At 28.1% G+C, this 20,895-nt stretch overlaps 2 protein-coding genes across 3 annotated transcripts; both read left to right on the top strand.

Moving 5' to 3' along the window:
• The first annotated feature begins 6,107 nt into the window (after positions 1 to 6,107).
• Positions 6,108 to 8,399, top strand: LOC120074775 (transcription factor bHLH19-like). Of its 2 annotated transcripts, XM_090312246.1 has the most exons (5): positions 6,108 to 6,157; positions 6,295 to 6,380; positions 6,488 to 6,979; positions 7,513 to 7,887; positions 8,018 to 8,399. In XM_090312246.1, the coding sequence occupies exons 2-5, from the start codon at positions 6,345 to 6,347 to the stop codon at positions 8,090 to 8,092; spliced, it is 978 nt and encodes a 325-aa protein (XP_090168372.1). In that variant the 5' UTR covers positions 6,108 to 6,157; positions 6,295 to 6,344; the 3' UTR covers positions 8,093 to 8,399. The 2 variants fall into 2 exon arrangements, with proteins under 2 accessions (XP_090168372.1, XP_038883949.1); XM_039028021.2 differs by lacking the exon at positions 6,108 to 6,157 and having other exon boundaries at positions 6,226 to 6,380.
• Positions 8,400 to 15,174: 6,775 nt separating this feature from the next.
• LOC120074395 (transcription factor NAI1-like) lies at positions 15,175 to 17,963 on the top strand. The gene is made up of 4 exons (XM_039027510.2): positions 15,175 to 15,275; positions 15,362 to 15,871; positions 17,030 to 17,404; positions 17,522 to 17,963. Exons 1-4 carry the CDS (start codon positions 15,240 to 15,242, stop codon positions 17,594 to 17,596), a joined length of 996 nt encoding a protein of 331 aa, XP_038883438.1. The 5' UTR covers positions 15,175 to 15,239; the 3' UTR covers positions 17,597 to 17,963.
• The last annotated feature ends 2,932 nt before the right edge of the window (positions 17,964 to 20,895 follow it).

Below are 20,895 nucleotides of genomic sequence, written 5' to 3'. Positions count from 1 at the left end.
TAGAGAAAGAGTTAACCCTTCTTTATATAAATTCTTCCTTATGGTCCTTTTAGGGCAAGAATTGATTTTGATGAGATGTACCCTAGCCATCAAAAACACAAATCCTCATTTTACTTTCTAAGAGAAATCTCTCTACCTTTTTTTCTTCCAATTAGTTGGATACCACCTATCCTTCTATTGGAATTCTTGAGAATAATAAGGCGTTCTCATGGTTGTGTTCAAGTTCGATCGAGAAGAAGTTCGTGGCAAGATCGAGAGAATTTTTCGTGGAGCTCGGGAATCTTCAAGGCATTTACATGTTTTCGCTCAATATTTGATCCCTTCATTACGAAGTAACATTATGGTTGCTATTCTTTGGTGTATTTGGCTTGAAAGGTATAGAAGAATTTTTCAAGGTGTTAACGGACACCAAAAACCATTTGTGGGATGACATTTTATCACCTTGGCCTTTTGGAGTACCAAATCATCGATTTTTTTGTAATTATGATGTCTCTACTATAGCTCTTAACTGGAAAGCTTTTTTTGTAGCCCCTTTGTTGTTGCCCTTTTGTTATGTTCTTTTCTCATCTTTTTGGCTTGAACTATCCTCTAGCTCTTTGTATATAACCCTAATTTTGATTGAATGAAGTGCTATTAGTATCGAGGTATGATGAAGGAGCTAAGGAGGTGACAACTTAGTTGAGATATCCCAATACACCCCTTGATCCCTCTCTTCTTTAGACTCCTACAAAAAAAAAAATATTGTTGTAGAAATTGGACGAGCAAATGATAAAAATTAAATTAAATTCTCAAATAAGTTTTTATCATTTAGGGGTCAAATTTCTATTAAAAAAAAATTATATGTTCGAGGGTCCTTTTTTAACATTTGTAAAAGGCTTAATTTTTACAATTGAAAGTCTTAGAGTACTATTATAACTACGATCACCATATTTTGGCCGTGGTTTTTGCAATTTTCCCCAAAATTTAATATAACCATTACTATATTATGTTTTCGTCAGTTTTCTTTTCTTTTTTTTTTTTTATCATTTCCATATCTGTAAACATATATTTTGACCAACAACCACGCTATATATTTTCACAAAAATTATGATTTATTTCTAGTTTAAATTTGGACTAAAATTACCTAAATTAATGAAGAATATCGTAAACATTTTCAAAATTCGAATATACATGTGTTTATTTTGCTGGAATGGAATAGGTTTGAATGAAATGCATAAAAAAAATATATGTATGTAATGAGCATTTTGGGTATGATCTGTAATACAAAACTCATTTCGTTCCTATAGTTTTCAACCCAATCCTTTTTCCCACTATATTTACGTTTCATGATCCCATTTCTGTTATGGTCTTGATATATTATGCATTTCAACATTCCTTTGATTTTCAATAATCTAATTACATTAGAGTCTCCCAAACCACTTCTAATTCACAAAAAGAAAGTTTTACTTCTATATAACTTTCATATATTGAGATTATACAATATTGAAGCTGAATATTCTATTTTAAAGTCATTGTGAAAAGAGAAAAATATAATATTTTAAGATGAAATATGATTACAGAAAAGAAGAAAAAGAGGAAATACGATTGGTTCAGTTAGTCACTGAATTCTTAATAAACAATAATGCGAGGAATTAAGTAATGTATTAAATTAGCTTGTTGCATTCAGATTAGATGTAGGTCTACGCGGGGTTTACATTGCATGCGGGTGATGTAACTATGTAACCGACGGTCAATGGTATGAGGAAAGTGATTTGTGATTGGCTGATTAAAATGGAGACATTGTTTGACCAAACTTGTCCCAACCCTTTCCTGGTCCTGTGTGTCCTAAACAGCCTTTGGGTTTTGCTCTTTACTTTTAGACCTAGGAAGCTCCCCAGGTAAATTCTTGAATCAAAAATAAATTTTTATAAGCTATTTTTTTATTTTTCTAATTTTCATTTAGTTTTTTTTCTAAATATCACAAAAGGGATGTGCATCGAGACATCTCAATTAATTTGACACTTCCATAACACCTACATCATGCCCCAACATCCAAAAAGAACATATTTAGCAACTTGATCGTTGCTACTTTGTGGAATCTTTAGTCGATAAAAAATGATAGAATATTCCATGGTAGTCGTAGAACTTTGAGACAACTCGTCTCTATGTGGTGTACCAAATCTTTGTCCTTTCATAATTATGGCCTCGCTGGTATCTCTCTTAATTGGGAAGCATTTATTTAGTTTGCTCTTCTTGTATTAAACTTTTGAGCTTCTCTTTAGCTCATTTTGTACTTTCTTTTCTTTAATTTTGGCTTCATTTTTTAAACCATCCCTATTACAAAAATTGTATTACTTCACGTTTTTTCGCAATCAAGTATCAGCGTTACTTGACTTTTTTAAAAATATCGAGTAATCCAGTGTCAAGAATAAGAGAAATTTTTTTACTACCTAAAAGCGTCAAGTTGTAATTTACTTGATACGTTATAACTGTCAAGTATATGGGATCTCTTGACTTATTGTAAGTGTCAAGTATCTAAATTCTTGACATTTATTATGGATCAAGTTTTTTTATTACTTGACAACTTTTACTTGTCAAATGTAATTTATTCTTGACACCCAAAAACTGGCAACTTAAGGAATACTTGATACGTTTTACTTGTCAAGCTTGTTTTTTTTTTAATTGTACTATTAGAAATTACCTGTATAATTTCCTTTTTTGAAGTCCAACAATGATATAGAGGATGATCATTTTATTAACCAAGTAAACAAACAACACATATATTGAACTCTTAAAACTTGTTCAACCATTCAAAACTTTTCACCAACCTAGCTAGCAAAAGAGCATATATATCCTTGAACATAGTTGTCGTCATATATGTACTTACGACCATAAAATGTTTACAAAATTCATAACATATATGAACAATCTAGCTAATTTGTAAGTTATATAGATCGTCACCATCACATGTGGGGATCGAAAAATTCAACTAGCTCTACTCGTACCTCATCCAACTCAAATTGACTGTACGAGTCTCTCGTATCACTCTAATATAAAACCCAAATATTGAAGTCAATACTTATTTGGTCAAATGTTATATATTTCAACAATTGAGAATAATGCAAATATGTATTAAATTAACAACATACCGAATCTGTGACTACTTTGCTCCCTTTAGTGATAATATCTCTCGTGTATCTCATCACATAGTATCCACATTCAATGGTTCCAACTTGTAAAGAACACTGCAATAATAAATAAACTAAAATAATTTATATTGCATACACACTAAGAATAACCTACATATATATAACTTAATTAACGTATAAATATTTATACTTGCCTTTACGATTTTTCTTAATGTTTGTTTCTGACCTTTTTGAATATTTTTCTGGGATCGAAAGATCGCAATAGCCCTATTACCAAGAAATACCCACAAAATAGTAAAATAAAGTAAACTTCAAAATGACAAAAATTATCATAGGACAAGAAGTTGACTTATGTGTCTGTTACGTATCTAATATCTATCCGAGATGATGTTCGTAATGAATCAAGATAATGAACAATATCATCATATGCGTTAATAGCTAGCAGTGTCCAATGACCACTATATAAAATACAAGTAATATATGTTTACTGTTAATACAAGAACTTTTAACTAATTGATTAGAAAAACTTTACTTACCCTGGATTAAAAAGAGCAAAAACGATTTGGTTTTGTTGTGAAGTCATTAATCTACTACGTAGGTTCCGAGCCCTAATTTTTTGAGTGATTTGTCCAACACAAATAAAGGATGAGTCAACAAATATGTACTTTGAAACTTCTTTTTGAGTTCAAGTACCTATAAAAGATTAAAAGTTAATAAATGGGTACCTATAAAAAATTAGAGTACCTAAACGAATAAAATTATATTACCTACATCGTATATACAACCAACGTCAAAGACTTAATTTTTTTCATGCTACAAAAGTGAATAATATCCTCCCACAGAACACAACTCTTTCTACTTATACCAAACAGCTGAAGATGTACGTTTGGTTTTGATCGTTTTGCATGCTAAATGCTTAAAACCTAAATTGATCATTGACTAAACTTATGCATACCATGTACTTGGCATCAGCAAATGGAACATTAACTGCTACAATATCGATACTTTGGTTTTCTAAATTCAAGCATAGATTGATCAATACTTTGGCTTTCCTCATTTGTCGCTTACTTCTATAAAGCACCCACCATTGATCACATTCACAGTAATATATGACCATGCCTGAAAATTTAGGGAGTAGGAACTCAATTTTGAATTTAATCTCTAAATTTAAAATTAACGCTCTAATCTTTAAATTTTGAATTTAATTTTAATCTTTGATCCTAAGTATCAATAATAGATCAAATTTTATTCTTTAGTTTTGAATTTTATTTTTATTTGGCTTTTAAATTTCAAGACTTACACTTTTATTATTTTTTGTGATATCGATTAATTTCAAAGATTTAAAGTAATTATAATTAAATGAGTTTTCATTAACTTTTCTATCTCATCTAAAATAAATTATATTTTAAAAAGAATCCATCATAACTATTTTGAGTTCATCAAAAGTTAATACTATAAAAACTAAAAATTGATATTAGTGAAAATCATGATTAAAAATATAAAATATTAAAATATATGAATTAAATTTAAATTAAATTCAAAATTTGATGGTAAAAATGTGATAACACTCATGAAATTTGACACAATCTAGCAACGAAATATAGAATCTTTTTTAGATATTTTACGTAGGTAATACTAATAGCTATACTAATGCTCAAATCATATTACCACTATTTCTATTTTATTAGGATATACATGGAATTTTAAAATTGATGTAATATATGGGTGATTGTTAGGGTCTACAAGTTATTCTTTGTTGGTCCTTTGCAAAAGAGAAAAAAAAAGTTTTCTTTGTTGGAATTAATCAGAGTTGGAACAATGGATAGAGATACAAATAAGGAAAAAAAAAATAGGAGCAGGTACCCATCTTTATATAATTTGGATCGCATATTAATCAAAATTTATCATGTGAAAAGATTATTTTTAAAGTTGAATATTTTTTAATTATTAAATAAAAATGAGAACCTCATCTAATCATTGTCCTATAAATAAAACCAAAGTTCATTTCATCAACATCTAGCTATGAAATATGATTAGTAAAAGTTCTATATTTAACAATTTTTCTTTTGATATTTTCATATATATCCTAACTTCTTCACATTTTTTTTTAAACATATTCATAGAGAACAAAATGTCATAGTCCATATAAGTTAACTATTCGTAAAATTGAAATCTCAATAACAATATCGAATTTGATATTTTAATATGTTAAATGACCAATCAATCTAAAAGTTTAAGTGAATGAACTATGGTAAATTTAATTATATCAACACGTTAACGCTTCTCATTGATTGTGGACTTGAAAATTTGTAGAAAACTCAACAAGTAGATAACAATATTAATTACAAAAGAGAAACGACATTGCAAGGATTTGACTTCTTGTTCTGATACCACGTTAAATCATCAATCAACCCAAAAGCTTAACATAATTTAATTGTTAAAAAAAACCATGTTTATGAAAAAGAGTGAAAAGGAGAGATTTATACTAACAAAAAAAAGTTTAGTATCTACGGGAAAATCTTTGATTGAAAATATTGGAGTAGTTTTATTGCAAGGTCAATGACACCCATGGTAAAAATAATAACCTCTTCATTCAATAATTTAATTTGAAGGGGAAAAAAGAGAAAAATATAAAGGGTAAATCAGACCTTTTCTCATCTTTTAATATCAACTCAAGTAATGTTATTTGAAATTAAAAAATGAAAGAAAAATAAGAGAAACAAATTTAGATAATAATAGTGGAGGAGAGAAAATCTGAAAAATGAATAATATTTAACGAAGGTAAGAGAAGAGAGCATTGGATTTGGAAGTGGAAATTCAAAGCTGAAGCAAAAAGACTAAGGAACCCAAAAAGCAAGAAGGAGGTATTCACACGTGCCAAATCTAATTTTTAAAATAATGTATCTAATAAATCAAATAACAAAGCCCAAACCGTGTACGGTAGCATCTATAAATCCTACCAATTCTTCTTCTCCACTTCATTTCATTCTTGGCTTTTCGGTTCACATTTTTCAAAGCGCTTCTTCAAGGTCACCTTAATAATAATAATATTCAACTCTCTCACTCTTCTTCTCCTTCTTCTTCACAAACTTCAAATTAATTTTTCATCTTCCTAATTTCTTAGTTTGTTGACCTGTTTTGTTAAATTGGTTCTTGATTTTTGCAGCTCATCCTCATAGATCGTGAGAAAGTACACCAAAGTTCATCATTTTTCCCATGGAAATCTCATCTGCAAAATGGTTATCTGAAATGGTAAAAAAAGAAAAAAGCTTTTTTTTTTTTTTTTTTTTGGTTGCACAAACTAATTATGGGGAAAAGATCTGATTTTAGTTGTTGGGTTTTTTGGCAATTATAATTAGGAATTGGAATCTTCATTCATGAATGATTTGGAAATGAACCCTTTTGAGTGCACATTAGAGGAGCTGAGCAATTTCCAAACATTCTCCGACGAAAGCTACACATCCCACATAGATCTAGAGAATTCCGTACAAACTCCGGCGCCGCCGCCGGCAAAGCAGCCGAGGACCAGTAGTGGGAAGAGCCGTGAAGTTGCTTCGATGGCGGCTTCTTCTTCGTCGTCGCAAATCATTTCATTTGGAAACATTGATTTGTCTTCGGTGGTTGCTCAACCTTGCTATGACAATAACAATAATAATACTCCAATTCCAAATTATTATTGTTCCCCAAAAAATCATGGCGTGGGAATGAAGAGGTCTGCTGCTGCGGCTATCAATAATAATAATCGCAGCCCTTTGCTTGCTCAAGATCATGTCTTAGCTGAAAGAAAGCGTAGAGAAAAGCTCAGCCAGCGATTTGTTGCTCTTTCCGCCCTTATTCCTGACCTCAAAAAGGTTATTATTATTCCTTATTTCTTCATTTCTCTTCTTTCTCCCTTCTCCCTTCTCCCTTCTTTAAATTAGTAATCCGATGGGATTATGGGATTATACTAAATTTAATTATGAACAATTAAAATGGACTTATAATTGAGTGTAGAGCAACATTCTTAAAGAATTAAAAATATAACAAAATTTATTAATAAATTACACTATAAATTTTGAGAGTTTAATCTAATTTTTTTTTTTTTTTTTTGGGATTGTGCTATATAACAATACTTTCATTACTGTATATATCAAAGTTAATGTTTCAAATGAGATCAAGGTTTACTATGGAAAATTTATTTTGAATCGATCAAATCCCTTTATGTATGTGCAATTTAATTTCAAGAAGTGTATAATAACGCTCAGCCTAAAAGTTTATGTGTGAAGATTTAATTTTTTTTCTCTATTTCTTGCTTTATGTATGTTTTGTTTCCTCTTTCTAAAAAAAGATTTAACCTTTTTATATATTAAAATTCTCAATGGCTTCGATGGTTTTTGGTACTTAGATGGATAAAGCCTCCATTCTTGGGGATGCAATAACATACATCAAAGATCTTCAAGAACGTTTGAAGGTTGCAAATGAACAAGCAGCGAAAGCAACAGTGGAATCGGCGGTGTTTGTGAAAAAATCCGACGACATTTCTACCATCGTCGTCACCGACGATTCCTCGGAGGAAAACAGCTCGTCATCGGACGGAGCGATTCCGGACATAGAAGCAAGAGTGTCCGGGAAAGACGTTCTGTTGAGGATTCATGGCAAGAAAACCAAAGGGTGTCTTTCAAATATACTAAACCAAATAGAGAAGCTTAATCTAACAGTTCTCAACTCTAATGCCTTACCATTTGGCAATTTCAGGCTTGACATAACTATTATTGCTCAGGTACTTCAATAAAGACTTTCCCTTTTTTTTTTTTTTTTTTTTTGACATTTTTGCAAATTTTTTAAATTTTATGGATATATATTGAGCTTTAAGGGACTAATTTAATTTTCTTTAATTATGTAATTTGCAGATGGATGATAATTTTTCAATGACAGTGAAGGAACTAGTGCAGAAACTAAGACAAGCTTCTCTTGAATTCGTGTAAATTTACAAATGTTGAATTTTCCCCCAAAATTAATCCTTAATCTTAGAGAAAAACAAAATAATAAAGCCTGTGGAATCCTTAATTAAGGGGTGTTTTCTTTTTTTCCTTTTCCATTGCAATTTTTTGCGTGGGGCAGATCTTTGACCACGTTAAGGAAATTTAGGAAAACAAAACACCTTCATGTGCTGTAAATCAAGCTTTGGTTTTTTTTCCTTTCTTTTAAGATTACTTTTGATTCCAATTTTTTGGGGGTCTCTCCTTTGCACCCGGATCTAAAAGTTATTGTAAGATTGTGTTTATGGATTAATTAACTTTTGTTTAAGATATTACAACTAATTATATAGATCTGACAGCCATATTGCATCATAATTAAAACAACTAAGAACAAATTCCTTAATTTAAACAAACAAGTTATGAGTTGTCGGATAAATGGAGTGAAGATGTCCCACTAAGATTTACAAGATCTTCGATTCTCCACTATTTGTCAACGCTACATGTTTAATGTTCATCTCTCAAATTAAATTTCCAATTTAGAATGTGAAAGCAAATCACTTCTAATTATGATCATCGATTATAGCTTATTATCTTAATCAACGTTGTCTTAGGTTAGGGCATACTTTTAGTTTTGGGGTCGTCGAACATTATTTCGAGTGGTTTATTCAATTATATATATGTTGTCACTATTTTATATATATAAAAACAAAGCATTTGGTAGGAAGTGGCTGAAACACGAAAGTGCTTTTTTTTTTCTTTCTTTCTTTTTTTAAGGGAAAAAATATAGGTTAGAATATATTCAAAACATTTTCTTTACTGGGGGAATATATATAATTTTAGGTAATGATATTAATATATTACTATCTTTGTTTTTCGTCACATTTAGGAAATGATTTTGATGCTTTATGAAACAGGACAACCTATGTGACATAAACCAAGAATGATTTCTAACTTCTATCAGAAAAAAAGAACAAGAAGAAGAAACAAATTTAATATTATTTAATGATCATAACCATCTCCAATAACTTTTACTATTAAATTTTTTATATACATGAAAATGAAGTGTTCAAATTAATATTATACAAAAGAAAAAAAATTACAAAATTCTTGTCATTTCAAGTATCCTACACATAAATCTAAAAACAATAATTTTTTGGATAATTACCGTTGGTATCATTTTTAAGGATCATAACCAAGTATATAATATCATTTTAAAAAAATTACAAATATGGCAAAGAGTATTAGCGATAGACTTCTATCATTGATAGACTCTTACCAACGATATGATCTATTATTGATTGACTCTTACTAACTATATAGTCTATCACTCATAGATTATCTAAATTTAACCATATTTGTAGTTTTTTTTTATATTAGGTTATATCTATTAATACTTTAGGTCTGATTGTTATATTTGCAATTGTCCCTAATTTTTTGACACAAAATTTCAAATGGGTTAAAGATGTGAGACTTCATGCGTAGAAATTTCAACTTTAACCTTGTGATTGAGAATAATATGCCCTGTACAATTGAGTTATATCATGTTAATTAATATCAAATCTATTTGAATTAATAGGGCAAAAAAACAAATATATATAAAATTTTGATTAAAAATAAATTGAGAGAAAAAATATCTATAAATCTGAATATGTTCCAGGATCCTTTTTGTTTTTTAAAAGTTGGATATTATTAGACAATATAAGATTCTATCTCAAAACTAATTGATAACGGAAAGAGTAACATATAATATCTTAAAAACATTAATGTGAGATCCCTTAATTTAATTTGTGCAATGTGAGATCCTCAATAAATATTTTATCTTTGTCTTCACATGTAATAATATTTTTTTTATAGTTTTTAGTATATATGATTTAATTTTCATTTAATTTTTAGATTTCAAGATCGGTCTTTAGTAATGTTGAGCTTATTTTTAGCTTCTCCTTGTATATGTTTTTGGAGTAAATGGATCTCCTTTGTGGATCGATATGATGAGGGTGTTATGGATGTGTGAATTTAGTTGAAATATCTTAATGCATCCATTGATCCTCAACCATGCATATTCCATTAAAAAGAAGATTTCAAGATCGTTAATCTTTACTCTTAAATTTTGTCTTTAGTTTTCATTTTAAATTTTCAATTAAGCTAGAAAAGATTAATGAAAATTGATTTAATTAACTAAATTAGTTTATAATTAATTTAATCTTTCAATTAGTTAAAGCAAATTTAATACTAGAGACAAAAAGAGAGTATGAGCTAAAATTTAGAGATAAAAATGTAAAATATCGAGTTCTTTTTTTCACAATTGGGATCAGTAGGCACACTGAACATTTTAACTGGATTGATATATCCTTAACAACCTCATCATACCCGACTTGAAGTGATTCATGGTATAAATTTAGAAAAAAAATAGAAAACTAAACTAAAAAAAGAAAATCAAGAATAAAAATGTAATATATCAAAATCTATCTATGAAGCAAATGAAAATTAAACAGGAATTTCAGGATAAAAATTTAGAGACTAAAATAGACGTTTTTTTAAAGTATATAGATTAAAATAGAATAAGATTCAAAGTTTAGGGACCAAAAATAGGATTTAAACCATATTTAAATTTCAAATCCTAGAAATCAAAATAGGAAATGACGAAAATATTTTTTAATTACTATTTTTTTTCTTATTTAGATAGCTTTTTAGGTCTACAAATAACACCGGAGTACGTGTCAAAGCTTAGGCATGTGGAAGAAATCTGGTATAGATAGCGGCGTTCCTTTTAAGCATGTGATGACAGATGGCCCATTCCGAAATACGCAGTAGTGTTTCAATTAACTACATGTGTTGGTTAAACTAACTAATCCTGGTTTAAAACATACCCAACTACAGTTAACTGAGCAGTAGCCAGTAGTACACATTAGATTTTAAAATAATCAAAATTTAATGTGAATTTGCATCATAGGGCTCCCATAAAATAAAATAGACAATTAAACAGACGAATTAACACACATGGGCTTATGGTATATAAAAAAATATATAATAAATGGCTTGGGGTCTCCTATATATTTGTTTATTGGTTTCTTACTGGCTAATAATGGGAAATCCTATGTACATGTATATATGGTATAACCTGGAATTCAATTAATCAATCACCTAATCTTCAAGCTTTTCTTAAGAATTAAATTATTTCCATTTATTATACATGATATGGGTTGATTTAGTGGCCTCATTTCTTGAGATCGTTTATTTGATTAAGATCTGACGAATATTTTAAATTTAATACGAGTTAATTTAATTTTAGAAAATAAATGATATTTTAATTTAATCATAATAAATAAAGTATATATTTTGTTAGACTTTAAAATTTTAGATTATATAAGGAATAAAATATAAGTTAAAAAATGTGAAAATGATACTCAAGTATGCTACTTTTTAATAATTTCATAGATTATATAGAATTGAAGGATTGAAATCGAAAATAGACCCCTGATTTAAATTATGAAAATTCCTTGCTTAAGAAAATGATTAAAAACTTTTTTTTTTTTTTGAAAGGACATTAAATTCCTATTTTATATTATATTTTTGTCATCTCAACTTAAATATGATTTTCATATATATAGTTTCCCTATCTGCCAGAGGTCCGCTACTGCCAATAAACCCCTGTAGATAGATTTTCAAAATCTATTTACAAAATGATTAAAACCCCCATCAAATAAATGGACCATTTGCAATATTATAATAATACTTTTTTAGAAGAATATTATAATAATACTTTGTTGTCGTTGCATTAAAACTATTAAAATATTAACTAAAAAGTTATTTATTTTATTTTTTTTCCTTTCAGAAATTTATTTTATCATTTTCAACTTGATATTTGTAAAAGAAATGACAATAATAAAAGATAACTATGTCCGATACATTTTATATTCATGATAACTTAACTTAAGATAATTTAAATATATATATAATTCTAGCCACCATTTATTTCATTCCTCGGTAGATTTATGTTGAATGGATAAAAAATATATTCATTCAGCAAAAGAAATTCGTGTTCAACAAAATTTAATTTCGTGCATCACATGTTTTTAACAAATATTTATTAAAAAATTATTTACTTTATTCTTTCAATTTTTTTTTAAAAAAAGTGACATTGATAAACCGATAACTTATCTTGTTTTCTAACATTTTTAAGTGAATGACTTTTTTTCTAACATAGAATATTTATTGTGTTTATCAAATTTTATAGTCTGATTAATTATTAATCCTTATACCCATATCCTTAAAAAAAAACTCATATATCTATATAATAATTGTATTTATTTTAATATTGTACTTCGAATATAAGATAAAAATTTAGACCTATACAAATCTACAACTCAGGAGAAAGTAGTAACATTAAATCATATAATTTTAGTAAGATTAATAAATCGACATAATTTTCAATTTCAATTTTTCATAAATGATAAATTATGAAAAGAAACATAAATATTTTTTTAAATGAAAAGAGAGAGAAAATTACATTAACTCTACTTTATCTCTGAGAAAATATATTATTATTTATTGTAAAGTCATCACTCGTAATATAAAATGAGATCGTTTCATTATAAAACACGAATAAAATCTTTATTTTAATTGGCTTCAAGCCTTCAACTTCATCTAGCCTTGAGTTATTATTTATTTTTATTAAATTAAAATGATTAAATGATAAATGTAATTAATTAAAATGAGGGGGTGGGTAGGGCTTACGTGGGATGATGTGATTAGTCCATTAATTTTAGGGCAGGGGAGAATTTCGACGAACCTGTATGGACGCACAGTCCCTGATCCTAAAGGACCATGCCCTAATTAAAGGGCCTGCCGGCTTCCAGCTTTGGACTCTTCAGTCTGCAGCGCCTTCGTGTCTACTTCCCCAATTCCCACGTGCCCCTTATGCCACTTCACTGGAGGTTGCCTCCACGTCGTATGAACATAAAAAATAAGCAAAGCTCCGATATTTTTCAATATATATAATTTAAGATGAGAAAATTAAATTTTTAACTTCGAATTAATAGTATAAACAGTATATTAGTTTAGTTGGTTCATTTGGGCTATTTTCAAATATTTTTTAATTTTTATTACTGTTCTGGTGAAATATTAAGATGGATGATATATATTTTACGTCAACTAAATTTAGACCTTTAAACCTCGTTTGGTAACTATTTGATTTTTAGTTTTTGTTTTTGAAAATTAAGTCTATTTCACCTATAATACTTATAATGATTTGCATCTTTTTAAGTACAATACTTGAATTTTTAGCCAAATTTCAAATACAAAAACAACTTTTTGAAAGTTACTTTTTTTAGTTCTCAAATTTTGACTTAATTTTTTAAATTTTTGGAGAAAGGTAAATAACAAAGAAGAAAATTTTGAGGTGAAAATCGTATCTATAGGCTTAATTTTCAAAAACAAAATAATTACTAAACGATGTCTTAAATTTTTAAATTGATTTTAATATTTAAAATTTTGTTTTAAATATCTCATTTGTATATTTGATTATCTCAGTTCTATCATTTATGTTAGGTATAAAAGTAACTTTTTTAAATTTTAAACAAACATAAAGATTAAACTTGTGTAATTCGGTGTGAATCATCATATTAACAATACACATACTTTGATTAATCATCATATTAACAATACACATACTTTGATTCAAACTAGAAACAAATATTAAACATCTTGTCATAACTTCTAAAGTTTTTCGCGTTTTTTTTCTCCTTTCAAGAAATAATTAATGAAATTTTATATAAGTTATTTGAAATAAGTTTTTATACCACCTTTAGCAACTAAAAGCAAACAAATTCAAGTTTGTAGACTATAATATATTTGATAGTATGAGTTTCATATTAAAAAAATGATAATAAGAGAAATATTTCATCTATCTTATTAAGAGTATGAGATCCTTTAATTTTTCCAATGTGAAATTCTCAACATAATATAATAGAATTCAGTCTTAATAAATTGAGTAAATATCAATTTGTACCTTTGAACTTTGGAGGTTGTATCAATTTAAACTACAAATTAATAGTTATATCAATTTAAGCCCTAAACTGGGTTAGTATCAATTTAAACCTCAAACTAATAATTGTTTCAATTTTAAACCCTAAACTATCATAAGTATATCAATTTAAACTCCAAACTTTCATAGATGTATTAAAATAAAACATAATGGAGAGGTTAAATTGATACACTTATGAAACTTCAAGTTTAAATTGATACACTTGTGAAAATTCAATGTTTAAATTGATATAATTACTAGTTTGAATTTAAATTGATACACTCATGAAAGTTTAGAGTTTGAATCGATACAATTATTAGTTTAGAATTGGGATTTTAATTGATATCAACCTCAAAATTAACGGTGTAAATTGATATTTACCTTAATAAAATTTTATCCATCACTGTTGTAGCTCCTCTAAACTGAGGAGGGCATTCTAATAAATGAAAATATATTCCTTTCTACGAAATAAAGTACTTGCCGCAACGGATTTTCTAAACATTCAGCCGTCACCAGTCACCATCTTACAAATTTGTTCACACTGATAGATGAGGATTTTATGGTACAAGTCAAAAATATAAGAAATGAAAAGAAAAAAATAACAAAAAAACGAAATGAAATACTGCCTTTTTATATATGATTAAACTTTGTTTACACGAAGAAAAAATGGATCACTTTAATTTTCATTATTATTTTTCTGTTTCAATATTTTATTAAAAGAAATATATAATAAAATCAATTTCAATGTTTTAAATTTTAATATTGACGAGTCTTCCTCTGATTATATTTGTGGTATGCAGAGTTATACATTACTAAAAATTAGAAAAGGTTAAAAGGAGATGAATTGCAAAGGAGGACCTGAAATTTTAAAAAATTGCATAATTCTGAATAAAATAAGATTTGTTTAAGAAAGAGCCAAAACGTGAGAGAATTCAATTCACAGATCCATTGACCAAATACGAACCCGAAAGTTGACTGTACCACTCTTTCACACGTGCCACATTCCCAAAAAAACCGTGTCCCTTATCTCTATAAAACCCCTTTCATTTTTTGTCTATTTCTCACAAATCAACAATATTAATCAAATTGCTCTTTCTAATTAAGTTTGATCCCATTGAGTTCAGTACTGCTATGGAGATCTCATCAGCCAGATGGATATCTGAATGGGTAATTTTAATTACCTCTAATTTTTATTCAATTAATTAAAATATATATTTATCTTTTGGTGAATGGTTTTGGATTTTTTTTTTTAGGAAATTGAAGATCCTCCGTCGTTTATGGATGAATTTAAGGTAGACCCTTTTGATTTTTCGTTGGATGAGTTCAAATTTGAGGAGTACTCTGGTGGGAGTTGGAGTGGGACTGACTTTTATGAGTCGCCGGTTCCGCCGTCTGCGGTGACGGAAAGGCCGACAAAGCAATTGAAGGTGGCGGTGGACGGGGGGATTAAATGTCAAATATTTGATGGCAATTATAAGGCAGATTCGTCATCATCCACTTCCCAAATAATTAGCTTCGAAAATTTTTCGAATTCAAAATGTGGGAAAGGCAGTGTGGGGGCCAAAATTGAGATGGATTATGAATCGGTAAATATTAGTGAAAGTTATTGGAATAATAATGAGAAAAGTTGGAAGAAATGTTCGTCGTCGATGAATAGAAATCCTTTGCATGCTCGAGAACATGTCATAGCTGAGAGAAAACGTAGAGAGAAACTTAGCCAACGATTCATTGCTCTTTCAGCTCTCATCCCTGGCCTTAACAAGGTGTCGTACTATACTTTGCCTCATTACAAATTTTCCATTCTAATTTTTTTATATACTTGTGTGTCTGTATTTAATTTTTCAATTACTCTAAGAATGTAATGGTCAAATTAGAAAGAAAGCTATAAAGGTTTGTATTTGTTCGTTCTTACTTTCTCAAATGGGTCAAAGTTTGAGAGACGGTAAAAACTGTCTAATACTTAGGTTTTAGTTTTATCTCACACTCTAACTTTCAGTTGTTTGTGTAATGGATTTTTATTACATCTCACATATTTTTAAGTTTTCAAATATATTAGACACAAAAATGTTAGTTTAAGAATTTATCAGACATGTTTTTTTTTAATATACAGTAAAAATTGATTAGACAGAGAATTCAAATAGTATGAAAACCATTTTGAATTTCTAGTTTTGGAAAATTGGGTTTTCATTTTCGTTTAATTTCTTTGGAGTGGCTTTTATGTAACTTTCTTATAGGAAGATTTGAATTTATAGTCATATTCTTAAAAACAGAAGATTTAAGTTGGTTTAGTAATCATTTTGTTTTCAAAAATTAAAACATTAACTTTATCTTTAAGGTCTCATTTTGTAATTATTTTATTTTTTGTTTTTGTTTTTTAAAATTAAGTCTATGAACATTACTTCCACCTTCAAATTTCTCCCTTGGTAATTTACTTTTCATCATTGGTTTACAAAACCAAACCAAATTTTGAGAACTAAAAAAACGTAATTTTCAAAATATTTTTTTTTTTTTTTTTTTTTAGAATTTGTCTAAGAGGTCAACCATCGTACTTAAAAAAATTTGTAAATTATCTTTAAAATATTGATGAAATAAACTTAATTTCAAAAAAAAAAAAAAAAAAAATATCACTAAATGGAACCTAAGTTTCTTGGTTTTGTTATTTGCATTTCACTAACTAGTTAGAAATCTAGCCAAAATTGAAAACTAATGAAAAAAAGTTGATAAGATTTAAATGTTTTTTTTTTAAAGAAAGGGTTAGAACTAAAGTTTGGAATTTAGGAGAAAAATAAGCATAAATTTCTTTTAAAAAAAGAAATAAAGATAAAATTAAGTTATTCAAGTGGATCTACTCATTCACGTAATATCTTCTTCTAAAAAAAGGATAAAATCGTAGCCTTATTCTATTTCATTTGTGTTGGCAGGTAGACAAAGCTTCGATCTTGGGAGGAGCCATAAGACATGTGAAAGAACTTCAAGAGCGTTTGAAAGTGGTGGAGGAACAACCAAATTCCAAAATGTCGGAGGCACAATCGACTGCGTGTGTAAAAAGAACAAGCCTCCAGGTTTCCTCCCCCGACGATGAGTCGGACGATAACAGTTTTACTGGCGGGCCAGCTCCGGAGATAGAAGCAAGGTTCTCAAACAAGGATGTTCTTATCAGAATCCACTGCCAAAAACGCAAAGGTTGTCTTTCCTATTTGCTTAACAAAATTGAGAACCTCAATAATCTAACAATCCTCAACACTTCTGCCTTGCCATTTGGCCACTCCAAGCTCGATATCACTATTGTTGCTCAGGTAATTTATATATGATTTTAAGCTTTTTATTTTAATTAAATTTTTTTATTGATACATATCATTTATCTGATTAATTTGCTGAGGAGATTAATGTTTTTGTTTGTTTAATGATGGCAGGTGGATGTTGGTTTTTGTTTGACAGTGGAGGATGTTGTGAAGAATCTGAGACAAGCTTTGCTGGACTTCCATTAAAACTTTGGAAAAAGACGAGTCTTTTTTAGATTGATTAATCTTTCTTTCCCTTTTTCCGATAAAAAAAATTATTTAAAAAAAAAAAAAAAAACTGTAAATTTTAATGTAATAAAAACCCATTTCAGAGGGGTAAATTTTTTTTGAGAGCTATGGACTTTTATTTGTCTCACCTCTTTCTTCTATTTTTTTCCCTCTGTTAAAAATGGTTTTTTTTTTTTTTTTCTGGAGTACTTTTTGCAGGCTATTTTCTCTCTTGGTAGGGTTTTAGGTTTGGTTTTTGGAGGGCCCTTGTGTCTGTAATGTAGAAGAAACTCGGATTCTTATGTTTTAATTAGATTTTCTCCTTTTAATACATTTGCTTATTTAATTATTTATTATAATTCTAAGTTCTAAATTCTAATTAAGATAATATATGTATACGTGTGTGTTTTTTGTTTTGTTTATTTGGGATGTGACATCTTATCTACTGATTTTTTAAAAAAATAGAAAAAATAATTAAAGAGTATGGGTATGTGTTCATATGAATGGGAACGTATTCGTGCCGAAATGAATGTTGCAGTTGGTAAACAAAGAGGGGAAATACATGTTTATTATTACAATATATAAATATATATATATATATATATATATATTTTGACAATATCTAAAAAAAAAAGGCAAACAAGACTAGGTTAACATTTTGTTTAAATTTTGGTGATTAAGATGGTTTTTGTTTACTTCAAATTGGCATGTTTTCATATATATATATAGCTTGTATATTTGTCAACTCTCTATATTTCTCATATACATCTTTGATGAAGTGAAAAATTATATATTGAAAGTACGGAAATATTTAAAATGTAAAAACTATTTAGAAGGTACTAAATTAAATTATGAAATATAATTTAATCTTAATGCTAATTGAGAGGATTAGAAAACAAGATTATTGATAAGCAAGAAAGACGGCCATTGACAATGTCCCACCCAAGGATTATGTGATCTTTGATATTCCAATTAGCTAAGTTCAGGACTTTATACATACAATCAATAAATACTTATCTTAAACATTTCTTAAAAATTGAACTATTGTCTACAAATTATTATATATTTTCATATATATCCATTTGTGTGCTAGCTGTACAGGATCACATATTTTCAAGCACAAGTATTTTCTACTCATATTAATATTATCCATGAGTATTTAAATAAGCTTTAAAATAATTAATTGTTTTTTAATATTTTATATTAATTCTAATCTACTCATAATTAATTTGGTAGCTAGAGATTCAATCATTTCTTATCACTTTTCTTTTATTTCTATTAAATGTAGTGTTAAAACTCAAACCTTCAACTGGTAAATGTAGGGTATCATAACTTCATATCACATCCTTATTAATTACAAAATAAATGGTAGATAATTTAAGGGAGTTAGAGTAGTCACCTTAATTTCCATAAAGAAAGAAAGAAAATAGTCATGGAAATTATCCACCGACTATAATATATCGGACAAATATCAATTTATACCCTTGAACTTTAAGAATTGTACCAATTTAAACCCTTGAACTTTAAGAATTGTACCAATTTAAACCCTAAACTAATAATTGTATCAATTTAAACCTTAAACTTTGAGAGTTGTATCAATTTAAACCGTTAACTTTTAAAAATGTATCAATTTAAACATTTAACTATGTTTCATATGGATAAATATACTGTAAGACTTGTAATTTTAATAATTAAACTTCTAAACTTACATAAGTTTGATTGAAAAAAATTATTTTGTTTGATATTTTTTAAACTAAATCTGGAAAAAAAAAGTGTAAATTGACACAAAAATATAAAAGTTTAGGGTTTAAATTGATATATTTGGAAATGTTCATGGTTTAAATTGATACAATTATTAATTTGGGGATTATATTGATACAATCCAAAATTCATGATTTAAATTGATACAACCTCAAAAGTTCAGGGTTTATGTTGACACAATTATTAGTTTGGAGTTTAAATTGATATATCCTCTAAAGTTGAATGATACAAACTGAAATTTTTTCTAAATATATAATATATAAGTGTGTGTATATATCTATATATATATATATATATATATATGACAAAATTAGTAAGATTTTGTATGTAAATTGACAAATTACTCTACGGACTGTTTCCACATGATCGGTACCATTATATTTCTATTATAATATTCCTTACTTTCCCATTTTTATTCATTGTTTTCTCAATTGATTTTATCATTGTACCATATTTTATCATTATCTATGTCTCATAAATGGAAGAGACGTGCAGAATTAAATGATTGAGGATTATGAACATGGTAGCTTTTAATAGACGAGAAAATTCAGAAGAGATATATATAATTGCTCAAAATAACATAAATTTTAAATTTTATAAATAATGCAAATAAATATAATGATGTGACATAAGAATCTATATCTAAATAATAAAATATATGTATTTTTTTCCATCTACATATTATTGAGATATTATAACCATTTAGAAGTCTCATTTGAATAACTCAGATAATTCCTTCCCTATGGGAGCGATAGGGTTTGAAGCTATTCTTCGTAATTCTAATGACAAACCTATGATTTCGATGCAAAAAACTTTGAAGTTCATTAATATTCTTGAGCTCGCCGATATTGTTACTCTTCTAGACAGTATTATTATCACGGAGGAAATAGGAAATTATCTTTTTATAAGTTCAGAAAGATTTGATGATCTTATAGAACTTAAGTTGAAGCTTTTGTTGAAGACACTATTCTCTTTCTTTTCCTTCTAGAAAGGAGCCAAAAAAAGGGGGTGAAATTACATATGTAAGTCCATTTATTGTGAAAGATGGGGCCAAGGATATCTCCCATACAATCGAAATCTCAACTTTTCACATTGATTTTGATTTAGAATTTGACCATTTTTGGTGGGTGGATGATCCCATTTTATAGGATAGAGAGTTAAAGTCTAAAGGTTAAGAGTAAAGAAATTCCAAAAACTTTTTCACGTCAATAATATTTGGAATTTCCAAATTCATATGTAGAAAGCCAACTAAATATCACCTACCCCCTGCTGTATTTCTATTTGCCACATGGTATTGGCACTCAATTTTGTTTCAATATTCTTCTAAAAAGTTTCCAAACTTCTTTTTGCTATTTAAGCAAAATCGAGAGTCAAAAGTACATCAAAAGGGGGAGAAAATCAGGCATTTGTACATACTTTGTTTGGAAAAGTTATTAATAGAAATATTATAATGAGTAGATCTATCGAGACGGGTTAAAATTAAAAATTCCAAAAATAATAGGCCCAAAGACGAAAGT

Source organism: Benincasa hispida, chromosome 3 (genome assembly GCF_027475165.1).
Source record: "Benincasa hispida cultivar pf3 chromosome 3, pf3_genome.v1.1, whole genome shotgun sequence".
NCBI classification, from domain to species: domain Eukaryota; kingdom Viridiplantae; phylum Streptophyta; class Magnoliopsida; order Cucurbitales; family Cucurbitaceae; genus Benincasa; species Benincasa hispida.
The sequence above is the reverse complement of the archived record's forward strand: the minus strand, read 5'-3'. Positions and strand labels throughout refer to the sequence as shown.

Bases quoted from the DNA above. Each gene is read 5' to 3' on its own strand.
- LOC120074775 (XM_090312246.1), top strand. From the start codon at position 6,345: ATGGAAATCTCATCTGCAAAATGGTTATCTGAAATG. The intron at 6,381-6,487 runs GTAAAAAAAGAA...AATTATAATTAG, and splicing joins CAAAATGGTTATCTGAAATG to GAATTGGAATCTTCATTCAT. The intron at 7,888-8,017 runs GTACTTCAATAA...TGTAATTTGCAG, and splicing joins ACATAACTATTATTGCTCAG to ATGGATGATAATTTTTCAAT.
- LOC120074395 (XM_039027510.2), top strand. From the start codon at position 15,240: ATGGAGATCTCATCAGCCAGATGGATATCTGAATGG. The intron at 15,276-15,361 runs GTAATTTTAATT...TTTTTTTTTTAG, and splicing joins CCAGATGGATATCTGAATGG to GAAATTGAAGATCCTCCGTC. The intron at 17,405-17,521 runs GTAATTTATATA...TAATGATGGCAG, and splicing joins ATATCACTATTGTTGCTCAG to GTGGATGTTGGTTTTTGTTT.